The sequence below is a fragment of the Furipterus horrens genome, unplaced genomic scaffold (assembly GCF_987537825.1).
Source record: "Furipterus horrens unplaced genomic scaffold, mFurHor1.1.pri manual_scaffold_5, whole genome shotgun sequence".
Taxonomy (NCBI): Eukaryota; Metazoa; Chordata; class Mammalia; order Chiroptera; family Furipteridae; genus Furipterus; species Furipterus horrens.
Genome location: NW_028327175.1, coordinates 135,541,674 through 135,569,169, shown reverse-complemented (window position 1 = coordinate 135,569,169; position 27,496 = coordinate 135,541,674). Strand labels below are relative to the sequence as shown.

General features: G+C 36.7%; 1 protein-coding gene and 1 non-coding gene across 2 annotated transcripts in view; one reads left to right on the top strand and one right to left on the bottom strand.

Annotated features, from left to right (window-relative positions):
- The window catches only part of ARHGAP19 (Rho GTPase activating protein 19), a 54,600-nt gene that overhangs the window by 8,691 nt on the left and 18,413 nt on the right, over positions 1–27,496 (bottom strand). The window contains 7 exon segments of the mRNA XM_090277905.1: positions 4,695–4,886; positions 8,301–8,366; positions 14,549–14,635; positions 16,369–16,595; positions 19,117–19,326; positions 20,801–20,881; positions 21,809–22,074. Of these exon segments, the coding sequence (XP_090134031.1) occupies positions 4,695–4,886; positions 8,301–8,366; positions 14,549–14,635; positions 16,369–16,595; positions 19,117–19,326; positions 20,801–20,881; positions 21,809–22,074 (1,129 nt within the window).
- Positions 17,920–18,024, top strand: LOC150009910 (U6 spliceosomal RNA). The gene has a single exon (XR_016511504.1). It is a non-coding gene; the product is annotated as a U6 spliceosomal RNA (small nuclear RNA).

Sequence of the window (27,496 nt, the reverse complement as noted above, 5' to 3'; positions counted from 1 at the left end):
GTGGGGACAGGGGGTGGAGAGAGAGAATGTGTGTATGTATATTTAAATGCAATGCATATCCTGGATTGCACCCCAGAACAGAAAAACAGTATTAGTGGAAAAATTGGTAAAATCTGAATAAAGTCTGTAATGTTAATAGTAATGTACTATTGTTAAATTCTTAGGTTTGACAATGTTAACATTAGGAGAAACTGGGGAAGGGTATGTGAGAATTCTCTGTACCATCTTTGCAATTTTTTTCTAAATATAAACTATGTGAAATTTAAGAGTTTATTCAAATAAAAAAACCTTCGGCAGTGTTTTAGAGGGGAATAAGAGGGATGAGAGAAAAGGAGGAACCTATATATTAAAAGAGACCTAGTAGATATATCAACAACAACAAAGAAAAATGCATATCCTTTGGTCATGCCATTTCCAGGAAAAAATCTTCAATGAAAACACTTATAACAAAAATGTATAAACTAATTACCCCAACATGCCCAATAGAAGGCAAACTATATATACATTAGGTTATCTATGATGGAAATATTATGCAACCATTAAAATGTTTATAGCTTTTTAATGACATGGAAAATGTTCATGATATAATTTTATTTATTTATTTGTTTAAATCCTCACCCAAGGACTCGCTTAATGATTTTTTTTTAGGGAGAGGGGAAAGGAGGAAGAGGGAAAGGGAGAGAAATATCAACATGAGGGAGAAACATCTAACAATCGCCTCTTCTACACACCCAGAGAGGGAATCAAATCCACAACCAATGCACCTGCCTTGACCAAGAATCGAACCTGTAACCTTTCAGTTTATGGGGAAATGCTCCAACCAACTAAGACACACTGGCCAACACCAGATACAATGTTAAGTGAAAAGGGTACAAAATAGAAAATTTGAATATATATCATGATCTCAATTAAGCAGAAAAAATTTGAAATGCACAAGAAACACTAGGAGAAAATACTCTAAATCTGGAGATTGCAATATGTCTATAATGAATATTCATTATTTTTATAATTAGGGAGAAAAATTAGGAAATAGTAAGATTATGGTTTCTTTGAAAGGAAATGGCAGTATTTTAGGGGACTTCTGGTCAAGAAGGAGGTGTAAGTAAACTTCCATGAACAACTACAGCAAAAAATACAACTAGATTACAAAACAAGTATCATCCAGAATTGTCAGAAAATCAAGCTGTGTGGAAGTCTGACAACCAAGGATTTAAAGAAGCCACATTCATCCAGACCGGTAGGAGGGGCGGAGACACAGGGAGATGCCTCCGGAGAGGCACAGAGAGGCTTAGAGACAGGACTAGGTAGCCCCATATCCACATGTGGTGGATAAAAAACAGGAGGGATGCCTCTGGAGTGAGGGATCCCAGTCCCAGTCCAGACCACCCAGCCCAGGGTTCAAGTGCCAGGAAGATAAGTCTCCATAACTTCTTGCTGTAAAAAGCAGTTCATGTTGGGGTAGTGGAAGAAACTGCAGAATTCTCAAGAGACTCCTCTTAAAGGGCTCGCACACAGACCCACCCACTCTGGGATTCAGCACGAGGACAACAGCTGGAAGTGCACCAGTGGCATATGGGGAGAAAGTGAAGTCAAGTGTCAGGAGACAGATTCCTCCTGGGCAAAACTCTAAAGGCCAGACAGCGGCATTGTCCCCTCTGTGAGCCCTCCCCAACACAGAGCAACAGAAGGTGACACGACTTGCCCCAACCTGGCAATTGCCTAAGGCTCCTCCCCATACAACTTAACAGGAGTACTTTTCTACAATAGGCCACGCTACTAAGACAGGGAGTCAAGGCAGCTCCACCTAATACACAGAAACACGCACAGGGAGGCTGCCAAAATGAGAAGACAAAGAAATATGGCCCAAATAAAAGAACACAATAAAACTCTAAAAAAAGCACTAAATGAAATGGACATAAGCAACCTATCAGATGGACAGTTCAAAACACTGATTATAAGGATGCTCCAGGAACTTACTGGGTACTTCAACAGCATAAAAAAGACCCAGGCAGAAATGAAGGCTGCAATAAGTGAAATAAAGAAAAATCTATAGGAAACCAATGAGGGGAGAAGCCAAGAATCAAATCAATGATTTGGAACACAAGAAAGGAAAAAGGATTCAATCAAAACAGCAGGAAGAAAAAAAGAATTCAAAAAAACGAGGATAGGCTTAGGAACCTCTAGGACATCTTTAAATGTACCAACAACTAAATCATAGGAGTGCCAGAAGGAGAAGAGGAAAGCAAGAAATTGAAAACTTAGTTGAAAAAATAATGAAAGAAAATTTCCCTAATCTGATGAAAGAAATAGACATATAATCCCAGGAAGTACAGAGTCCCAAACAAGATGGACCTAAAGAGGACCACACCAAGACACATTCTAATTAAAATGTCAAAGATTAAAGATAAAAAATCTTAAAAGCAGCAAGAGAAAAGCAGATAGTTACCTACAAAGAAGTTTGTATAAGACTATCAGCTGATTTCTCAAAAGAAACTTTGCAGGCAAGAAGGGACTAGCAAGCAGTATTCAATGTGATGAAAAGAAGGACCTACAACCAAGATTACTCTATCCAGCAAAGCTATCATTTAGAATGGAAGGGCAGATAAAGTGCTTCCCAGACAAGGTAAAGATAAAGGAGTTCATCATCACCAAGTCATTATTATACGAAATGCTAAAGGGAATTATATAACAAAAAGAAGATCAAAATGATGAACATTAAAATGGCGATAAATTCACATCAATAATTGAATACAAATTACAAACTAAGCAAACAAGCAGAACAGATATAAAATCATAGCTATGGAGATCATTTGGAGGGTTATCAGTTGGGAAGGGGAGATGGAAAAGGGGGTAAAAGTACAGAGATTAAGAAGCACAATAGGTAGGTACAAAATAGACAGGGGGATGTTAAGAACAGAATAGGTAATGAAGTAGCTGAAGAACTTATATACATGACCCATAGACATAACTAAGGGGAAGGGGAACTGCCAGAGGGAATGGGGGCACCAGGTGGAGGGGGGCAAAAGGGAAAAAATTAGGACAACTGCAACAGCATAATTAATAAAATATACTAAACAAAACCAAATGGCAGTATTTTAAATGCAGGCAAGGAGTTTGCAGGCAGACAATAAAAGAAAGTATATGGTGAAGAGAAGCCATACAGACTGAAAGGGTGTAAGAAGGAGACCACAGCAGAGCTAATGGAATTGTGGGGACCTGCCTTACCAAGCATGGATTAGTGGGAGATGCCTGAAATGCTGAACCGTGACCAGAAATACAGAGCCGCGGACTTCTGCTTTTCTGAAAAACAGTATTCTGAAACTGGCCTGGTTTGGCAGGGGGAAGCAGTATTAAGTGTTTTGGGGTGTTTTAAAGGGAGTGGGGCATAACGGTAGAAACCTGCTGCTATTCTGAATCTGTAAAATTCTTAAATAAACCCCCTTTCCTTTTCTACCAAGAAAAAAACGAAAGTATATGGTAAAAGCAAACTGTATAAAAATATATCCATACAAAAAAGACTGAAAGAAATGGCCAAAATGTAAATACTCATGGGACGAGTGATTTTATTTTCTTCTTATCCTTCTGTGTAATTTCCTATTTAAAAAAAAAAAAAGAGCAAGCAAAAATAATGTTAAGATTTTTCCTTCGTATTATATTTAACCTTCAGCGCTCTTGATAAGTCATTCCATTCATCCTACCTAAATCACTATCTTAGTCTCTACCAAGAATCAAATCACTACACTGCTTAAAATCTATAATAATATTCAGCCAACACCCTCTAAAATTTCAGGCATATCACAATTTGCTAGATGTCAAAGTAACTTCAAAGAGAGTGACAAAAAACTTCTCTTAAAGAACACTGTCAATTGTTAAAAATAGCTCAACATTTTCTGAGCATTCGTTTATGTCTGCCCTTATGCTTGAGATTCGGTATAAAAAAATAATAATAATTATTTACCTCAGCAAGGACCCAGCTAAGTAAGAAGTCAAAGAGACTGATCTTGCCTGTTCAGCTAGAATTCAAGAGGGCCTGAGATAAAATAAATTTCCTGAGAAAGAAACTAACCAAGTCATCAGGATTTACTCAAACTACACTTTGAGTCTCAAAACGGCAAATGAGAGACCTCCCTTAGCTCCAAAATAAACAAATTTAGCCATTACAATTCCTATTCCTAATATCAGACTAGGTCCCTGGCTTACCGTGTTTTCTAACTGCAAACAACTAAGAGCTCCCACTTCTGCTCTGCTATGCCAACCACTTTCCATAGAATCTCTAATCCCTACAAGATGGGCATTACAATCACCATTTCACAAAGAAGAAAGCTGAAATTCAGAAAGGTTGTTATTTGCCAAAGAAATATGAAGGGTTTAAACTTTGGGATAATAGACTTGTGTTGTAACTGCTGGTTCTCGCTCAGCAAACTCGGTACATGACCAAATTAGAGAAACTTGAACCACACTTGGATCCTTCTGTTTACTGGAGAAATCCAAAAGCCTCCACTCCTTTCTCTAATGGGGCAGTAGTACAGAGATCGCATTGAGGTTCCACAAACAAGTTTGCTTTCATGGCTGAGCCAAAGTGTGGGCCAATAGGAGCCAAAAATTAAATGAGATTATTAACAATATTCCCCAGTGACTCTACAGCCATGATCACATTCCTCAAGCCCTGTCACTGCTTCCCTGCTCTCAGGCACCTGTCTGATAAGCTGTTTCTTCTTCGCCGACTCTGGCATATTATGAACGTGTTGGAACAGCTCTCTCAGTGCCTCTTCTGTGCACTGCTGCATCTCTTCCTGATGACAGCAGGAGTCCATCCGGTTCCGTTTCTGAGGCTTTGCCAGTTGGAAGGATGCAGAATGACATGAAGTTGTCAGATCAAGATCATCCTAGAGAAAATTTAAAGGTAAATTAATATAGCCTACCAGCATTGTTGTCAGCTTCCCACAACCCTGCAGCTAAAAGAAGGGTAAGGGTGTGGGGAACATGGTATATTCTTATATCGAGGAACAAGAAAAGTGTAAAAACTATTATCAGCCCTGGCCGGTGTGGCTCGGTTAGAGCATCGTCCCGTAAACCGAAAGGTCACAGGTTCAATTCCTGGACAGGGCACATGCCGGCGTTGTGGGTTTGGTCCTCAGGAAGGGCACATGCACGAGGGAACTGATCAATGTTTCTCCCTCACATCAATGTCTCTCTCCCTGTCTCTCTTCCTCCCTTAACTCTCTCTAAACATGTTCTTGGGTGAGAAATAAACAAACATCTCTTCAGGGTCTATATAAACTTTACTTTTTTAAAATAAAAACTCTTATCAGATAGAAAGAAACCTATAATCATAGACTATATTAATAGCCACTCCATGACCTGCTCAAAGAATCTAAATTCATTCAGAATTATTTCCACCAAAAGTTATACAAGAGTTCAGTTTTCAAAGCATCTCTTAATCTTATGTAATTTTCACTGCTATCCTATGAAATAAACAGGGAAAGTATCATCATTCCCATTTGATAGAAGAAAAAAACTGAAGTTAAGCCATATGTTTAGACTTCTCTAGATACTAAAGTGACAGACCCATCATTGAGCCCAAGTGAACTGGTTCTTGACTGGTGCTCTTTCCCACACATGACAACAACCCAGCAGTAGCAGAGGAACAATAACAACTCTAAGAAAAACCACACCCCAGTTAAACTAGTTGAAATCAAATACTGTTTTCCTGGTCACACTGAGAATTTGCTAAATGAGACAAAGAAACAAACAGAAGCAGAACTAAAGAGAGTGAGATGACAGCTTCGGTTTCTAAACAAGACAGACTAAACAAAAATTATCAAGAAGTACTTGTGAAATTTTTTAACTTCTCACTTTTAAAGCTCGGTAATCATTTGTAATCTTGTTAATAAACATCACACATTTGCTTTCTAAACCCATGTGTCTCAAGTCTTTTAGCTATCTGATAAGAGTGTTTGTTACCTTATTACTGAACCTGAAATAAATACTGTATTACATAAAATTAACTTCTATTACCATAAAATATTTAATACACTTGCCATTTACAGACTGTTTATACCATATGCTATAAGAAGGCATATAGGCTTTATGAAAAGCGTTAAACATACAGTGTATGCCATCCGTGGAGTACCTCAGAAAGCAGACTATGTGTAGGGGCATTTTTATTTCAACATATAACGTCCTTCTCAGTCTTTTTACTCTTTTAGATTTTATTTATTTACTTTTAGAGAGAGGGGAAGAGAAGGAGAAAGAGAGGGAGAGAAATGGCAATGTGCAAGGGAAGATCAGTTGCCTCTCACTCACCCCCAACCAGGGACCTGGCCCGCAACCCAGGCACGTACCCTGACTGGGAACTGAACCAGCGACCTTTTGATTCTCAGGCCAGCACTCACGCCACTGAGCCACACCAGTCAGGGCCTCAGTCTTTTTTCTGATGTCAAAATAAATTTCCTGAGAAAGAAACTAACCAAGTCATCAGCATTTATTCAAGCTACATTTTGAGTCTGAAAATGGTAAATGTGAGACCTCCCATAGCTCCAAAATAAACAAACTTAGCCACTAGAATTTCTATTTCTAATATCAGGCAAGGCCCTTGACTAGATAATTCTGAACTATAATAAAAACATTTTAAAGCCCTGGCTGATGCAGCTCAGTGGATTGAGTGGTTGCCTCTTTTACACCCCCAAGTGGGGACCTGGCCTACAACGCAGGCATGTGCCAAGACTGAGAATCAAACTAGAGACGCTTTGGTTTGCAGGCCAGCTCCCAATTCACTAAGCCACACCAGCCAGGACAAGAAGTTTGTTTTTTAGATTCAATTGTTGACAGAGATGTCTTTATTGACATTTTACTGTTCATAGTTTTGATCTTCTTTTTCTTAAGTCCCTTTAACATTTCATATAATAATGGCTTGGTGATGATGAATCCTTTAGTTTTTTTCTTGTTTAGGAAGCTCTTTATCTGCCCTTCGATTCTACTTTGCTGGGTACAGCAATCTTGGCTGTAGGTCCTTGCTTTTCATGACTTCAAATATTTCTTGCCAATCCCCTAGCCCGCAATGTTTCTTTTGAGAAATCAGCTGACAGTCTTATGGAAACTCCCCTGTAACTAACTTCTATTCTCTTGCTGCTTTTAAGATTCTTTCTTTATCTTTAACCTTTGGCAGTTTAATTATAATGTGTCTTAGAGTGGGCCTCTTTGGGTCCATCTTGTTTGAGACTCTCTGTACTTCCTGGACTTGCATCTATTTCCTTTACCAAATTAGGGAAGTTTTCTTTTGTTAGTTTTCCAAATTATTTCCAGTTTCTTATTCTTTCTCTTCTCCTTCTCGCACCCCTATGATGTGAATGTTGGAACACTTGAAGTTGTCCCTGAGGCTGCTTACACTAACCTCATTTTTTTTTTTATTCTTTTTTCTTCTTCTTTTTCTGATTGGTTGTTTTTGCTTCCTTATGTTCCAAAGCATTGATCTGATTTTTGGCTTCATCCCCTCTACTGTTGTTTCCCTGTAAATTGTTCTTTACAATGTATCCTTTGCTTCTGACTGGATCTTTTTTATGCTGTCAAGGTCCTCACTGAGTTCCCTGAGCATCCTTATAACCAGTGTTTTGAACTCTGCATTTGATAGATTGCTTATCTCCATTTTGTTTAGTTCTTTGCCTGGAGCTTTGATATGTTCTTTTTTGGGGGCCCAGAATCATGGACACAGAGAATGTTTTGATTGTTGCCTGATGGGAGGAGGGTGTAGGGAAATGGATTAAGAGGTGAGGGGATTAAGAAGTACAAATTGGTAGTTATAGAATAGCCATGGGGATGTAAAGTACAGTATAGGAAAAGGAGTAGCCAAAGAACTTGTATGCATGACCCATGGATATAAACAATGGTGTGGGGATTGCCTGAGGGAGTGTGAGGTGCTAGGTGGAGGGGGGCAAAGTGGGAAAATTTGGGACAACTGTAATAGCTAATTAATAAAATATCATTTAAAAAAATAAAAGTTCAGAAAAAAAGAAAAGAAATGAGCCTACGTGGAGCTGCTTTGGCTCACTGGAAAGTCAGAGAAAAGGAGCCTTGGAGACAGGTTCAGGGGGTCAACCCGGGACAAGCTGCTGCTGCCCATTGCTCCCCTAGTTGCAAGTCTGGTGGGTTCCCTTAGAGCTTAGGAGATGCATGCCTGAGAGGGAGGAAGAGGAGAAAGGGAAAGGCGTGGGTATGCTCCCAGGAGATGGAGCACGCTAAAATTCCATTACTTTTAATTAATGCTTTCGTTGTTTGGTCTAAGAGCAATTTCCTATTCTTACCTTTGATGCTTGAGTTCTGGAGCCCAAATAGTGCAATCTGGCACATTCCCGAATGTAAGCAGGAGCCTGGGCAGGTTATAAAAGAAAACCAAGACCAAATAATTAGCAGTATCTAAAATTGTTTTAAGACTCAAGAACAGTGGTTCTTAAAATCATCTGACTGCCAGATTACTTCAAAATGCCCTATTCTATAGTTTCCACCAAAAAGATAATCTCAACAAATCCTATAGGAAAATTGTGAGAAGATACCACTGTAGTTGTTCCTGTTTTAAGAATTAAATATGGCATGAATCAAATGAGCCAGAAACAAAAATATAGATATTTGCAACAATGCTTATACTTGACCAAAGCCACCCTTAAAATTCTTACAAACTACAAATAGTCATATTTTAGAATCACTGTATAGAAAATACCTTTTAGAATTCCTCTGGGGTTACAATAGACATGGAAGAATTTAGCTTATGGATATATTGCCCAGAATCCTGTAATAAAAATCCAGATACAGTCCTAGTAGAAGTATAAAATAATACAACCACTGATGGAAGAGAATTTAGCAATATCTAAGAAAATTAGATTTGCATTTACCATTTACCCAGAAATCTCATTTCTGCAAATCTATCCTGAAGATATACCTTCAGAAATATAAATACAATTGGAACAATTGCAATAGAACAACAATAAAAAAAAGAAATTTAAAGCCAAAAACAAATAAAAATAAAAATACAAGTACATTGGATAAGACTAATCACAAGATTAGGCACACCTCCAATATCTACTAATAGGCGACTGACTGAAAAAAATTTTATATATCCATTCAGTGCAGTCCTATGCAGTCATTAAAAATGAAAGAAAGAAGGGGAAGAGTGAGGGAGGGAGGAAGGGAACTGACATGGAATGATTTCCAGGATCTCCTGTTGTGACAGTGTATAAGGTACTTGGGGAAAAATGAAGAGGAAATAAGAATATACACACGTATGCATATTTATTTAAAAAAGAAAAAAAACACTCAGGATAAACCAGAAAACAATGCAAATGATAAAGAAAAAACTGAGATTTCTCCAAGTATACCTTCTCATGTAGTTTTGACTTTTCAACCATGCAAATATACTACAGATTCAAAAACTAAAATTAAATCCAAAGGAAAAAAAAATGCAAGTCCTGAAACAACACAAACAGAAAAAAATGAACATATCTATATATTAAATAGTTAATATAAACACCAAAAAAAGAATTATTCCCCTTAACTTTTGAAAACTGTATTCTGACTACATATCCTTGATGAGATAGATTCAAGGGAAAAGAAACCACAAGAAAATCTTGAAATTCCATCAGTGGGTTTATGTAGATTTACAGTTAGTAGTAACAGTTGTAGTATTTTGAAACCTATCTATGTACATCATAGGATAAAGCAAATAATATACATAAGTGCTATGAAAATCTGGAATTTACAATGTCAGAAAAAAGGAGATATAAATATAAGGTAAAAGAAGTCAAGAAAAAGTTCTGTAATGTTAAATCTGAATTGGAAATATTAATATGAAGTAACGATGTCTTGTTAAAAATTTTAACCTACTTCCTTGCCCTCAAAGTGCCAATGACACCCCCAGAAACAATGAGTAAACCTAGTATTAAAGAAACCAAGGCTCCTTGGAGAAAACTCCTGATTCCAGTCCCATGGTGCAATAAGAACAGGGTATGCTGGGGACATTTGTTTTTTACTTCTTTATTTTTATTGATTGATTTTTAGAGAGAGGAAGGAGGGAGGCAGAGGGGGAGAGAGAGAGAGATTTGTTCTTCCACTTATTTATGCATTCATCAGTTGTTTCTTGTATTGTGCCCTGACCAGAGACTGAACCCACAACCTTGGCATATCAGAACAACACTCTAACCAACTGAGCTACCCCACCAGAGCAGCTGGGAATATTTTATGCCAGAAAGGAAACACTCAAAAAGAGTAATGGAGTCCTGTCAAAAAGACACAACAGGAACCAGCTTATGAGGACAATCACTAGCCAAATTTGGGACAGATTATCAAAATTAGTACTAAATTTACTAAAACTTTGAATAACTAAAAATACATTAGTCTATAGTGATAACTCATTAAAAACAAGAATTAGAAAAAAGGAAAACTGTTCTCCAAGGAAGAAAGTCAGCTAATAAAGATCAAATAATAGAATATCACTATTTTGTAATACCCAATGTAATCATAGACTCCAGCAGGATTATCAATGGATGCTAAAATCATTATATTATGCAATCTCCCTACAGATTACTTACTGTACCAAAGGGGGAAAAAATATGTACCTTTATATTGAGATATGTGGCAGCTAGCAAAACTAGTATCACTAAGAATGAGGCAACCTGACATTCTGTGCCTCATAATGTGATGCAATATGATGTACACAAACATCTTTGCCAAAATTGGTTAACGTGAATCCACAGGAACCATCGATATATAAGGGGATAGAGGAACAAGTTAAATGACCTTGAGAAAACAGTAAGACTAATTTAGAATGTGGAATATTCTATAACACAATTGGCCTGAATGCTTCCATACATCAATATGAAGAAAAAGCATGATTGTTCCAGACTTCAAATGATATAATAATGAAGAGTAATTCATAAACCTCAATTAGCTTATGTTTTTAAAAAGCTATAAAATATACTCTTAAGACAAATGAAGAAATTTGAATTTGTACTAAATATTAGCTGATATGAAATTCTTGTTCATTATCTTAGATATAATAATGGTATTGTGACTAACAGAATATTCTTATTCTTAGGAGATGCATTAAGTACTTAGGGTGAAGAACAATGATGTCTGCAATTTACTATCAGTGGTTCAACCACACACACACACACACAAAATATGAATATACAGAGATAAAGTGTATATTTGCTGAATCTGAGGGATAGTTATATGAATGTTCACTGTTTTTGTACTTCTCTCTATATTCAAAAAATTTCATAATAAAGTTGTTTTAAAAATGTCTTGTGACAGACATATCTACAGTTTAATTTTTAACTTGAAAAGTATAAAACAGAGATAAAGACTAAAATTAATTTCCTCCAAACAAGAATATGATAAAACCCACACTACCTATTCTATAAACTTTAAAAACAAACAAAAACAAATAAACAAAAATTCTGTCCCAAAAAGATATTACTGAAGGAAAATCCAGAAAGGGAGCCAGAGACAGACTGATTTAAATGAAAATCTGGGGGTCTTAAGTATTTTACAATTCATAGGAAACAAAAGGACTCCCCAAATAAAATGAAAATTGGCCTTAACTATATATGTAAGTCCATAGGAAAAGATGTGGTGACTCATGTTGGAGAGAGATAAAATTAGACAGGGTCAGACAACAGAGGGCAGAACTACAAACAGCTAAGAGGAAGTTTAGGGAAAATGGCAGAGCAGGGGAAAAAATACAAAAAACACAGAATGAGGCAACACAGGATATGAGGATTAAGGTGGTGAAAAATCCATACAAAGCAGCCGAGAAGACACGACAGAGCACAAGAACAAATCTGGAGTAAAACAGGAACCCTGAATAAGTGACGGAGCACATAGAACAAGCAACCGTTTTTCATCCAGGGGAAAAGCTCAGGGAAGAATGTTATCTGTCAAAGTGGTAAAGCAGGTGCCTACAAGTACACCAGTTCTGAACCAAATTGAAAGAGAAAAGACCAAAATAAGTCCCCAAAAAGCTTTCTTTCTCTCCTTTAGTGATCAACAAAGGCTCAAACAGTGCTCACACTAGCCTGGAAACAAAGATAAAGTAGCAAACAAGAATCAAAACCCCAAGGATGAGAAGCTGAAAGAGGGTCTGCAGGAGAAAAAGAAGAGTAAAAACAGTGCTTACAGCTCTTTTTGAATTTGCTGAGGTCTTCCTTTCTTTACTGGAAGACAACCAACACCCCCGCGCCCCATCCCCCTGCCCCGCCAAAAAAAGAGCAAAAACAGAGACTGAAAGACTCTAGCGTTAGAATTTGTACCAAGCTGAATTACATCTAGGAGACTGTACTCCAGTTTTACAGTAGTCCCTCTCTATATCACGGTTCACTTATCGCGGCCTCACTGCATCACGGGATTTTTTAAAATATTATATTTAATTATTTATCGCGGATTTTTCGCTACGTCACAGGATTTTGCAGTACTGTATATGTATGTTGTTTAAGTTACATAGGTTTAAGAGTTTAGAATATGTTTAAGAACATAAGTAGAGTTTATAAAAGTGTGGAAAAGGTTAATAAGAGAGTGGGAAAGGTTAATAAGGGACTGGGAACGGTTTATAAGTGTGTGGGAAGGGTTTATAAAGCCTTAAAATATATATAAATACTAAAATAAATGTAAGGTTCCTACTTCGTGGATTTTCACCTATCGCGGGGGTGGGGGTATCTAGAACGTAATACCTGCAATAAGTGAGGGAATACCGTATCTCTAAAGTTGTATGACCTGTACTCTCAAAATCCTCCACAGTGATTTATTATCTTACATGGTGGGAAAAAAAGGGTCGGGGGAGAGGTTTTGCTAACATGATTAAGTTAAGGACCTTGGAGTAGCTTATCAGGGTGGGTCCAATGTATAATCACATGGGTCCTTAAAAGCAGAGACCCTTTCCCAGCAGTGGTCAGAGGGAAATGTGACTGTTGAAGAATAGTCAGAGACATAACATTGGTGACCTTGAAGACAAAGGGGACCATAAGCCAAAGAATGTGGGTGGCCTCTAGAAGGGAGAAAAGGCAAGTAAACTGAATCTCTCCTGGAACATCCAGAAAGAAATGTAGCCTTGCCAACACCTTGATTTTAGCCCAGTGAGACTCATCTCAGACTTCTACAGAATCAATAAATTTGTGTTGTTTTAAATCGCTTTTAAAAATGCTTTACAGTGAAGTACAAGTATACAGTTTCAGTTTTGCAAAATGAAGAGTCCTGGATATGGATGGTGGTGATCATTGCACAACAACATTTATGTAATTTGTGAACCAAAAAAGGGGGTTTCTATGACAGTAACCTCACAGGGTGAGCCGATCATAAATTTCTAACTGGGAAGGCCATGGTAGGTAGTCACAACCAAGGCCTATATCTTCTTAGTAAGAGGTTTTTAAGCAAGCCCTGTCCATTATTCTTGTGGGTCTAGGTTAATACACCTTTGAAATACCAGAAGTAATACCTCTTAAAGAGGGTATTAACCCTCAAGAAAGCACATAATCTTGTCAACTATCCTGTGATCCAATCCCTGCCTTGCTTTCTCCCCACTTCCTGTAATCTTCCTTACTTTCCCTCCTTAATTCCAAATGCACAAAAGAAGCTGCCAAACAGTTATTCTCTGGAGCATTAGAGATCTTTCTCCTCAGCGTATGTCATTAATTTGGTTCAAATAAACTCATAAAAATTACATCAACAAATTAATGCACTGAACACAGTTAAGAGGGTAAATTTTGCCATGAGTATTTTTACCACAAACAATAAATAGCAAAAAGAAAGAAAGAAACCAGAACTGGATAATCTTTAAAATTCTCAGCCTTTCCAGATGGCAAAAGATGTTAAAATTAAGAAATTCACTATTAGAAAAGTGAGCTCTAAAGGAAAGGCCAAGAATATGACTGTGCAACCTTTATTTATAAAATCTTATAAACATCAAAAGGTCAGAACATTCAGTCACACAAAGGGCCCTTTTAAGAGAGTAAAGATGTGCCTCACAGATACTGTCAATCAAACCAGAGGGCCTCTAGGAAGCTTACAGGTGTGTCCCTCAGCCTTCTCAGCAAGAGCTCAAGCAGAGAAGGGTGTATCTTCAAAAGATTTATATATGTGGCATTTTGAATCCCGCTGAAACCCACAGAAGAGACACAAAGTTCTTGAGAAAATTATGTTGGCAGAAACACTGCTAGTTTGGACTAAAAGGGACCAAGTTCAAAATGAAAGGAGGCTGTCAGAGCCTCACAATTCCACTGGCAGGAAGCAGGCAGGATGAAACTACCGAGTGGCTCACATAAGGCTGGTCTTCGTGAAAACGTCAGATGGTGAAGCCACACGCCCAGGGGCAGAGCCCTACTCAGCCTTCAGGTACAGAGCTAGCCTCCCTACCTGGGTTGTCCCCTCCAGGCTTGCCACTGTCTAATATGCTTTCCAGTCACAGGGCCTTTCTTATCTACCCGTTTTTATAGCCCTTACCCTCATTAGGATCCCACCTTGCCCCATCCTCCTTGTCTGTTTGCACCCAAACCCATTCCTTACCTACCTTAAACAGTTTCTGGGAGTGTTTGATCATAAAAGCCATCCCATTGTTTAACTTTGTGATATTCTCTTGAAGGTCATTGGCAGTGACCTATTCAGAGAGAAAAAAAAGGGGGGGGGGGATTAAGAGCTGGCAGATACTCCATTTACTTACCAATAGGCTTATTCTTTTAAAGGTAGATTTCCACTGCATGACATAATCTAGGAAGAACCACGTGTCTCTGCAGTGACCAGGAAATCCTGGAGAACCAATCTTCATGTCCTGATTCTGCTTAAGAATTAGACATGCATGCGGAGTCGCTAAAGATCTAGTCTGGGGAAAGGGTCAGGAAGAACAGAATCTACACCAACCACCAAGAACATTGCCTCTTCAGAGAAACTGGAGTTTCTCCAAAGACAAAAGAGAATTGTCACTACTAATTGATATCCAAGGTGACATCTTCTCCTGTTTCTCCTGCCTCTTTTTTAAGCACTGAAGCATCTCGACTATCCCAGAGCCCTCATCCTCAACATGTATCTTTATTACTTAATTTTTGCTTTTAGCAAGACCTCTTATATACTTCTCTTTACAGGCACAAATTACTCCTTTTTCAGAGTCAGCTGGTTCTAAAAGCCTTAATAAGGACAGATGTTGGTGCGTCCTTCCTTCTCATCATCCAACCATCCTCCCACCCTCACCCCCACCCCTACCAGCCTTCCTCTGGGGAGATGATCTTCCTGGCCCAGAACTTTGTATTATTTTTTTCACTAGTTACTTGTTAGGTAAAATGTATCACACAACCTCTCTTTTACCTTCCTTTTCTCATTTCTTTTATCCCCAAAATATTTTATAAGTCCACCATATCCATATATTTCTATTATCTTTCCAACTACCTTGTCAGGTCAGTGGGAAAGGTACTATTGAGCCCAGTTTACAGAGGAGGAGCCTAAGCACAGAAAGGGCAAAGAATACAGGCCACAGCTGGTTTACAGCTTCCAACCCAAGTATCCTGGCTCCCAATTCCATCATATAGTAAAACCTGTATTATGAATGGTCAGAAATATGAACCTACATACCTCTAGATCAAGAATCGGGTCAAAAGATTTTAGATAATTTATTTTTCATGTAAGTCATTGAGAAGGCCATGTTCTTAGTAATAAGAAATACATTCAGGAAAGTTAGGACAAAGGAGGATTGTTTTATGTGTCATCTAAAAGCTTAGTGAAATTATCCTATAAGATCAAACAGCTCTATTTTATTTTTATTTTTTATTTTTGAGAGAGAAAGGGAAGAGAGAGAGAGAGAGAGAGAGAGAGAGAGAGAGAGAGAGAGACATTGACTTGTTGTTCCACTTATTTATGCATTCATTGGTTGATTTCTGTTTGTGCCCTGGCCAAGGATTGAAGCCGCAACTTTGGTATATCAGGATGACACTCTAAGCAAATGAGCTACCCAGCCAGGGTCAAACAGCTCTATTCTAAATTTAAACCATGCAATCTTCAGGAATCAATCTGACTTCCCAAGATGGCTTTCATGTTAAGAAGGAATTTATATTAACCAGTCAAAATGAGTACCCTTGTTTATTTAGTAGCTAAACTTTTCCACTGAGTTTCCACTAATAAACTGCCATTCCGGATTATCAGAGATTGATTTATAAGTGAGGTTAACAAGAACTGGCCTCCTCAGGTTTAAAGACTCTTAAACGAACTATTAAAGTTAGTCCCTAAAATTGTGAAACGGAAGACTAGACCTTGGACCCTTGATAACCTCACCAAGGTACAGTCACAGGATAAGGCCCAGCCCAAGAAAACCTAGCAGTCTTTGCTCTTCCCCTCAACACTCACATTTTTTGGCCACAGGACATGGGGTGCAAACATAAGGGCAAGGTTATAGGCAGACATCTTATTCTTGTCTTGTTTCTTTGCTGTCTGGTACAGGAGATCAAGCAACAACTTCAGCAAGTTACGATTGGGTGGAGGGAGAATGAGGAAGAGCAACTGAAGAGCCTCAATTTGCCGTGCCTTATCTGGCATATTGGTCTTGTTTCCTTTATCATCAAACTGCATCAAATCTTGAAGACAAAAGGGATGTTTGCAAAGTAGGGATTAAATACAAGCAAGAAAAAAATATTGTTCCTACTATTATCCTCCCCTCAACTCCAATCAAAGAAAGAAACAAAAGGAATCAGGCATAAAGAGATTATAGCAAAACATAACAAAATATTATCAATACAATTCAATAATAAAAATAAAAACCCAATCAAACAATAGACAGAACACTCCAAAGAAGATATACAAATGGCCAATAAGCATTTGTATACTCAGTATCATTAGCTATCGGGGAAATGTAAATCGAAACCATACCCACTGGTTTTGGTTATAATCAGAAAGACTGACAATATGGTTAGAATCAGACTGACAATAACAAGTTTTGGCAAGAATGATGAGAAAATTAAATCTTCGTACATGTTGCTGGTGAGAACGTAAAATCGTATAGGCACTTTGGAAAATATTATGGTTTGAAAGTTCCTCAACAAGGTAAACACAGAGTTACCATATGACCCAGCAATTTCACTCCTAGGTGTACACTCAAGAGAAATAAAAATATGTCCACACATACCTTTCATAATTCCACCCCTTTCACTTTTCCTCACCCAAACATTTTGTTGCTAAAAAAAATATGAGAGTGAATTATGCCCTGATAACAGGACAATCCAAATCTAGGCAGCTCATCATGGAGTCAGAATCATTGCTTCTCCCCTAACAGACTACACAGGTTATCAATAAAAACAGTCCCCTAGATAATCAAAATGTCAAAAGACACAGATAAATATTTGGGTATAATTCATATAGACCTGAAAATGATTACAGTGTGTTGTTTAAGCTGTTGAACTGCAATAATAATTCCAAGTTTAGGAAAGACAGATCATATTTCTAGAAACTGTTCCCTATTAATATGGGATTAAAAAAAAATCCCTCCCAGCTATCAGCAAGGCATGGCAAATACTACAATTGTGCCACACCTCAATATGACCTCCAAGAACAGTGACTCATGAGGTGTTGAAGGGGAGGATTTCAAATACTGTAATAAACTAACTCAATGGGAAAGCAAACAGAAAACGCATTCTTCATATTACCCTTATGAAAGGAATTTATCAGTATTTTCCACATCTTTTTCAAAGATTCAGCAATTTTATTTTTCTCCAAAATAACTGTCAAGTTATATAACATTCTAGTAATATTTTCTCATTTGTATCATCTGGATTATTACTGATAGTGCTAAAAAAATCTAATCTTATTAGATTTTAGAAATTCAAACTTGGTTTTCTTTTAAGTAGTAAAAATTATTGAAAAGAAAAATCTTATGTTTATTTTTCTTAAAATTAGAAGCAAGGAGTGCTCGCTTCGGCAGCACATATACTAAAATTGGAACAATACAGAGAATTAAGGTGGCCCCTGCACCAGGGTGACACACAAATCCATTATGCATTCCATGAAAAAAAAAAGAAGTAAGAGAAAAATGTTCATGGGCGGGGAAACCATAGCAGCATTAACAGCTGTGCAGTTGAAGAATGAACTCTCTGCCACACAGGCATACAGGAGAATGAGGAAACTGGGAGCTGGGAATGGAACATTCTCCAAGACACATTAAGTTAAAAAAAAACAAAACCTATAAATATAATACCCTACCATCACATAAAAAGAGAGAAAAGAAATATATCTAAGTATTTGTAAGTCTATAAAATACCTCTGGAAGAATACATTAGCAATCATAGCATTGTTTGCCTCTGGGAAGAAAAACTCGGTGCTGGGGAACAAGGGTGGAAGAGTCTTTTCACTTTATACTCTTTTGAACACTTTGAATTTGAACCATGTGAATGTATTGACTATTTAGAAAGCAAGTAAAATTATTTTCTAATAAAAACAAACTTCAAAGGGAGATAAATGGTAATGGGAAAAATACAATAAAAAGTAAAATAATAAATAAAATAAAAAACAAACTTCCTTGTGGTGGTGAACACAATACAATATACAATGTATTATAGAATTATACACCTGAAACCTATATAATTTTAATCAACCAATGTCACCCCAATATATTCAATTTTTTAAAAATCCTAGGGAAAAGAAAAACAAACTTCCAAGAGTAGAGATGATCTTAATTGAAGCATAATAATACTTAGCAAAAGCCTCAAACTAAGGCAAATGTACCAAACCTATAACCATCTTGGTAATGTGAATCGATCCAATGAAAGCATACATTTATTAACTAGCTAAATATTCAAAGCACTATGCTAGATTTTATTTTCAAAGAAGCTAATTTATCAAGAAAAATGCTTGGAGAAATCAAACTTAGCTGGCCAATATCTAATGAGTAACCAGAAAAGTCGAGAAATACCATGAACTCTTAACCAATATTAGCAGAAGTATTTTTTTGTTTTCTTTTGTTTTATTGATTGTTTCTTTTCTTTTTCTTTCTTTCTTTTCTTGTCTAGCAGAAAGATTGCTGTGGGTTACAAACAACAGAAAATTCCAAAGGACTTTACTAAATTGAAAGAAATGTATTTATATCTCCTCACCTCCTATACTCACCAGCAATTTTGAGGTGTGCATGGAAATGTTTATGTGTCAGCAAGGGCTCAGGTAACTCTCCTAGAAACATCTTCAGCAAGGTGGCAACGTCATTTGAGTGAAACTCCCCCGATTCCAAGTCAATATCAGTTCCATTATTGAGAGCATCTCTTAAAATTTGCTGTCGGACACTATTCCCTGGTACTCTAAACAAACCCTCTATTCGCAGGTCTGTTTAGCATGGAAAAAAACGGGACATGCAAAAAGGAAGCAAAAAGAGAAAGTATGATTAAAATAAGTCGTCTAAAAGGCTACTTTGCACTTGAAGTCCTTGAAGGAGGTTTTTGCCTATCTTCCTAGGACCATTTAGAACCCACTAGCCCCTGAGGAGACCTTCTGAAAGACCCTGAGCACCTGGAGCTCTCTCCCAGACTAAGAGTCGGTTCACCCAGGAGTTATTCAACATCCTGAGGCATATCTGGAGACTGACTTTTAATCTAAACAACGGAAATGGAGCTTGGAAAATAAGTTGGAAAAAAGGCAAATCTTCCTTTGCCATCCGAGACTGTGTTTGAAAGGGCTGAGTTCATATGTGGAGGCTTGTTGCTCCTATAAACAATTGCCCAGCACAAAATAAATCTCGAGTCTCTGTGTTTCCTCTGGAATTGGAATTCTAACCTGTCAGATTATGTTTCAATGTAAGATTCCTTGAACCTTCACATCATACCAACTAAACTATGCTTCCCTACCAAGTAGGTTCTAAGCTAATCTCAAGGGATAAAAGAGATGGAACATATAGTTTTGGTTTGATCTGCAAGAAGTGTGAGAGTTCACATTTTCAGCTTGGGTATATATTTATCTTCCTATAGCTCCCTAATTGTGGGGACCAAGTTCAAATGCCTACAGGGCCAGGCAGGTAACAGTAAATGAATGAACAGGAACCATAACAAACTGGGGAGCACATACTTGTGCTCTAGCTGATTGTGTCAAGTGGCAACAGCTCCCTAGGATGTTAGATCTTCCTATCATCCCAAGAAATTACAAATCTGGATTTTCCCCATTTTAAAACAGTGATAACTAATTTTATTTTTAATTTAATCCTTTGCCAGCCAAACAAAGCATGAATGTAGATGACAAGCCTCAGGCTGCCAGTTTGCAACCTCTGCTCTAGCTCCTCGCACAGTGTCCCACATAGAATGAGCCGTAAATGCTTGTGCTGAATTTATCAAAGGGTCATATAATGCCACACATTTCATATACACTCAGCTCTGCCAAGCACTTAGAGCAATGACATGACCAGCAGGACTACTAAAAAAGAAAATGGGAATTAAGTGAAGAGTGTATTTTAATCATAGAATTCTAAAGATGAAAGTATCTTTGGTGATAAATCATGCTCCCTTGAGTATGTATTACGATTCTCTAGGGCCAATGTATTCTTCTGGAAAAAATGTCTCTCTGAGTCAAGGGGAAGATGTATTTCATAGACACTATCTAATTTATACACATCTTTGAGAATAAAAATAAATCAATACATGAAATAAAATTTAAAAGAGAATATATTTAGAAACATGCCACCTGAAAGTATCACTGATTAGTGTCTTTGTTGATGGTTAATTGGCACATACTATGTCAAGGACGTGAGCTCTCAGGAAAAAACTGACAATTCTTCACTAACAAAGAACAACAAAATTACAAGTAGTCTTACTTTTGTGTAGATATTCAATTAGCTGGTATATCTGGGCAATGCCTTCCTCTGTCAGTGGGGATCCAAATATTACTCCTTTTTCTAAAAAAACAAACAAACAAGCAAAAAACACGATAGGACAGGACTACATTTTCCACAAATAGTACAAAATCAGCATACTGAAAACCAGCTCAGCATCCTATGTTACAGTTCAGCAAATGATTGCACAAGGTCAGTAAACAAAAATCTTAGAGGTGGAAGTGCACCAGAAAATGCAATCAAAACAACTCTCAGTCAATTCTTCAAGTTTAATATTAGATTGTAGGTTCCTTGAAGGCAAAGACCATCTTCTTATTTAAGTAACAATACCTAAAATATTGATATTTAAAAAGAAACAAATAATAGAACTTAAGAGTCATAACTATCAAAGCAAGACAGATTATCCACTAGAGTTGGTACAGGGTCTGATCTCTTATAATGTTTAAACTTTTTGCTACCTTAATGATTTTCTTATATTTAATAAAATTAAATAAAATAATACCTCTTTAATATCTTATCAAAAGCAGCACTACAAACTATTTTCTGGGAAGACTTCTTTTGGATGATTCATAGGTATTTGCCTTTTCAAAGCATTCCATGGAATGAAAACATTTGAGAATTAACTACTGCAGTAAGTAAAAAAAAAAAAAAAAAAAAAAAAAGCTCAAATTGTCTTTACTGTACCTCTAGCTGTGTAACTTTGTTTTTTTAAATATTATTTTAGTACAGTATGAATAGGGCATGAAAATCAAGACGCCCGTGATAAATATCAAAACTAATATGTCACCTCTCAGGGGCTAATATATATTTGCTTTAGTTTATCTAGAGTGTTTTTATAATTTTTATTGTTTTACTACTTATGAAAATGAAAAAAAAAATGACCAAAATTGCTTTACAGTATTAGCAACTCCTCAACGTGCATGCAGATGTGAAGCATGAAGCCCGGGAAGCAACTGAGACACGTACACCCTTCCCAGACTCTTCTCCTACCCTTTCGCTTGAGAGACATTAGAGAGCGGAAGAATCCTGTCGCTGCACCAGCCCCACCAGGCAACTTAAGGTCCACTTCTCCCATCAGCTGAGCCAGCTCAGTTCCAGGTAAATCAATGAGCCTTGTGATATTGCTGACCACCAACTCAGTGAAGACCTCAGGTTTCTCATGCCGGAGTTTTTCCACAAAAAAGTCAGGATTGAAGATAATGGGCTGACCTCGAAGGGAAGAGTCATTGCAGATAACAAAATTGCAGACGGCATCACTGAAAAATACGAAACAGAAGAATCTTTGGAGGGATCATCTTTATGTGTTTCTCATGTCCTCTCAACCATATAATTATTCACTCTTTCTGTGAGTTCATCTACACATTGGTCTTTTGGAAAACCTTATTCTTAATCTGTTCACTGCACAAAAGAAGGCAATTTGGACTTGTTGCTGTTTAAGTGATACGTACCTAGATACATAGGAATTTAGTTTAAAGAAAAGACACCAGATAACCTCTATTATATGACCTGAATTTGCCTCTTAATTTCAGGGATATAACGTAGAAAGATACAGACCCTTACAGCCTCCCAAATCTAATAACATATTAGAATTGGAAGTCACACAGACCATATTTCCTTATTAAAACAGTGAAGCCCTGAATTATCACTGTTAAATATTTGTAAAACATGAGACCTGCAGCTGTTCCCCTAACACAGCAGTGGGTAATCATCTAATTCAGGCCTTCTTGGGAATACAGCCAACACGAGATAGTATTTCCCATAAACTGATCAACTGTTGAGAGCGCCATGTTCAGCTGGTCTCAAACACCAAAGGAACCATGTGACAGTAAGCATGATACCAGTTAAGAGCTAAAACTAAATCTAATAGTGTAGCAGACATTTTGAAGACAATTACCCATAGGGTTCTTTGGTTCCTGGGTCCCTACACAGACAGGTATTTCCTTATAATCAACTTTCTTTAATTGAGCCAGGTACTCTTAAAATTCTGTTCCTCATAACCAAAAAGCCTTCACTAAGGCACAGGCATGTAAAATATAGATATTAATTCAGCCTTTGCCCAGATCCAGAATTAGGTTTTATTTGAAAATCCTTCAATTCTGGATGCCTCTTGCCCATCATCTAAGTCCAACCATTTCTCAGACAGAGTCTTCTCCCTAAGGCACTTGAAAAAGTCTATAGTGTTTTACTTCTAATTTCACTCTTCTATCGCTAATACTCAGCAGATATGTTCTGTTGGCCCCTGATCTTCTCTGGTTTTCCACTCCTACATTACTTGGGTTATAATCCTAGCAAAGGTCCTTTGACTCTCAGAAATAATTCCTTCCCTGCTCTTTGTTTCCTAATGCCAAACTACTGTACCTCTTACTTCTAATATGTTACATATAAGAACTGTGTTATTCCATCTGCTTTAGCAGACCCATCACCACTTGTTTGTACCCATTACCAATTATCTCGAATGGCATGTTCTAATCCTTATTATATAAACAGTAATCTATTATATAACTGATGAGTAGATATAACAGAAGCCAGAAAGGACAAGTAATCAATCACACCTGTCAGGCAAGGTCGAAACTCACCTGACTCATACAAACATTCCCACAATAAAAACGATCACAACTTAAAAGTTTTCCACAACACCTAGGCACCAAAGCACAGTTCCAAGGAAAATGACTCCTCTAAATGTTAAACATAACTGATCTATAACACTTTGCCAACACTTCATGAATAATTTTTAATAACGGTATAATGAAAACAAAGCATGGGTAAACTTCAAAGTTCATCTCTACTTCCTTGAAAAATTATTACATCATTTTAATCAACAGCCCAAATCTTCAGTTGGTAGCTACTAAATTCCTTTTTTTCTCTAAAATGATAGTATATAATAAGAATTGACACAAAAATTAAAAATTATGAATGTGTTCTCAAGCCAAAAACTTATTAAAGAAAGAGAATTTAAAATGCTTGTCTCCTCAACCTTTTTGCACACTAAGGTAGGTTATTTTTCCTGTATAAATTTAAAGATACCAATGATAATAATATAAACCAATTAAAATCAAAGGCAACTTTATCCTAAACTGTTCACAATGCCTTTTTTTAATGTAAGCTTATATCAGTCAAAAATCAAAAGTCAACATAAAACTATTGTTTATAATCACGGTCAATGAAAAATTACTGCTCTATTGAGAGTGCCAGAAAATCATGAAATGTGTTAGCCCTGAAGAGTCTTGTAATTCACTGGTTTAAACTGTCATTTTATGGATTTCACATCCCTTTTAATTCTGAAAAACAGATTTCAGATCAAATTAGTTCTAACATATAAATGTATAGAAATAGCATCCATTATATTCCTAAAATATAAACACATACTCACATATAAGCTCCAGATTTTTATTACTATCCTGAGCAAGATTCAGTTAAGAGTCCAAAACTTACATGACAGCTGACCCTATGGCACTAAACTGATCAAATACACAAGCGAGAAAGGAGCTGGAAGAACAACGCCCCAACTACTGTACACTGCTTCTCAACAGAATCCCCTCTACCTGGCCATCGTCCCCAAGTCCGCTCCTTCCTAAACAGGTAGAACAGGTCCAAGAATAAATGAATTCAATGCTGCCCCTACCTATTCACAAAAAATACAAGAAAAAGACACCTTGGGAGTTCTAATACACAAGAAACAAGCAATCTCAGTTTCTTTTCCCTTTCACTTCTTCTCCCCTTCCTTACCGTGATCATTCACTCTTCTTTGCCGCACCTTAATTTTGTTAACTTAATTTTTCCCCCTCTTTCTCACTCTTTCTGAGCATAAAAAAGGAAAATGGAAGGTGAGAGATGGAAAAACAGATATAGTATAGGTAATGTTTTTAAATTATCCCCATACCACAAAGCCTGCTAATCCCTTTCTACAGAATATCTGATCCCACAATATAAAGCTGAGAATATCCAGAAGCATAGCTAAGAATTTAAGAGGTTTCTAGGAATAAAGAAAAAATACTATATTTAAGCAAATACAACTTCCTCCTCTGCACTATCTTATTTTAAAACAAACTCAAAGTCTGCTCAAGTTCAAGAAAAATAAATTTCTTACATAAGAGCTGAAAGCTTCTGATGAGGCATTGGTAAATGGAGGAGACAGGGAAAAAGCTTTCTCCTTGTTTGTTGTGACAAAAGAACCTCCTTTCCCTGCCCCAGTACAACCTACACAAATTCCAGGCATGTTACAGGACACAAGGGCACATTATAGGGCCTGAAAGGCAGTACTTATTAGGACTCTAAGCACTCATCTGCAAGAAGGAACAAAACAAGAATTAAAAACTGGACCAGTTAATTGTACTTGCCAACACATAAATGAAATTCAACAGCAATCTCCCATCACACTGAAAGTTGTATTAGATAAAACAATCACATAATGTAGAAGTATAAGGACAAGTTGTTTTATAAAATGGAGGGAAAAGTGACCCCTACCTCACATCATACACACACAAAAATAAATTCCAGACAGAAAAAGACCTAAATATGAAAAGCCAATCTTTAAAAAGTTTAGAAAAAAAGTACAGAAAAATAAATTAATGAGGCAGAGGAAAGCTTCCTTAAATAAGATAAAAAGAGTACAATCCACAAATAAAAGACTGATGCATTTAACTATATTAAAATTTAAAATTTCTATAAGCATATGACATTATAAACAAAGTTTTTGAAAAATGAAGTCATGCCTCTGGAGAGAGGAATTGCATGAAAGGCGTGGGAGAGACACTTCACTGTACACTCTTTTGTACTTTCAGGATTTTTTATTCATGTGAACATATCCATTCATAATAAATAAAAAACAAATTTCAAACTTTAAAAGTAATAATAAGAGATAACTATAAACTGGAAAAAATTTGTCATGCATTTAAAAGGATTGGCATTCAGAATTAATCAGTATGCCTAAAATTTATTTAAAAATACACTCAACTCTGACTGGCTTTATGCTAGGTGAAATAAGGCAGTCAGAGAAAACAAATACCATATGACCTCCCTTATATGTGAAATCTAATGAACAAAATAAACTGACGGACAAAATAAACTGATGAACAAAATAGAAACAAAGGCGTGGATACATGGAACAGACTGACAGCTGTCAAAGGGAAGGGGGGCGAGGGCAGGCTGGAAGTAGGCAAAGCAGTGGGGGGCGAGAAGGAATAGGGGTATCCATAATAGTGTCAACAATAAAAATAAGATTAAAAAATAATAATTTAGAGAAAATTTAATCATTCTTTTTTTCTTTTTATTTGTCTTCCTCTGTTTCTGAGTAAGCCCAATTATCACACAGGTAACTGAGGTTCTATTTATTTTTCAGCTTTTTCCCCTCCGTATTTTAGTTTCCATTTCCTTTGCTATATCTTCAAGTTCATTAATCTTCTATTGTCCAGTCTCTAATCTACTATTAAGTTCATCCAGTTAATTTTTCCACTCAGATATTATGTTTGTCAACTCAATTACATGTTTTCCTAAATCATTAATTTTTCTTGTCATTATGTTCTTGTTTTTATTTAAATGTTTGTTCAAATTGGCTAATGAAACCCTGTAGACCTAGAGTTTTCTTTGTGAGAAGGTTTTTAATTATATATTCAATTTATTTTTTGTTATCGGGCTAGTCAAATTTTCTATTTCTTGCATTAATCTTGGTAAGTTGTGTATTTCTAGGAATTTGTCTATTTCACATAAATTTTCAAACTTTATTGACATAGGCTTGTTTGTAATATCCTCTTAGAAACTTTTTTTTTAAGATTTTATTTATTTTTAGAGAGAGGGTAAGGGAGGGAGAGAGGGAGAGAAACAACAATATGTGGTTGCCTCTCACAGACCCCCCAACTGGGGACCTGGCCCACAACCCCGGCATGTGCTCTGACTAGAAATCAAACCAGCGACCCTTTAGTTTGCAGGCCAGCGCTCAATCCACTGAGCCACACCAGCCAGGGCTTAGGAACTTTTTAATGTGTCTAGGTTCCACAGTGATGTCCTCCTCTTTGTCCCTGATATTGGTAATTTGTCATTTCTCTTTTTTAATGTATGAATCTTATTAAAGGTTTATCAATATTATTTGCTTTGTCAAGGTTTTGTTGAATCCCTCTATTACGTTTGCTGCTTATTTCATTAATTTCTACTCCTATCTTTTTTACTTCCTTTTTTCTACCTTCTTTACTAGATTCAGGATAAAAGTGGCACTGCCAATCAGTGAGAAATGGATAACCATTTTATCAGATGGGAGAAAAGAAAAGAAAATTGGCACCAATCTCACACTACACACGAAGATCAATTCCAAGTAAATTGTAAGTCTAAAGGTGAATAGCAAAACGATAAACCTACTAGAAGGTAACAGAGAAGAATGTATTCTTAAACTTAAGGTAGTTAATTAATTTTTAGATAATACAAAAAGATTAACCATAAAGAAAAACATTAATACATTTCACTTTATTAAAATAAGAACTTGTATTCATCAGAAGACATCATTAAGAAAGTGAAAAAGCAAGCCACAGAGAATGGGAAATCACACCTATACAGAGCCAAAGAAAGGGGGGGCCATATACTGATTATATTAAGAATCCCTACTAATCAGTAAGAAAAAAACAATGACCCAACATGAAAAACTAGCATGAGATTTCAAAAAAAACCTCATAAAAAGAATAGCCAAATGGC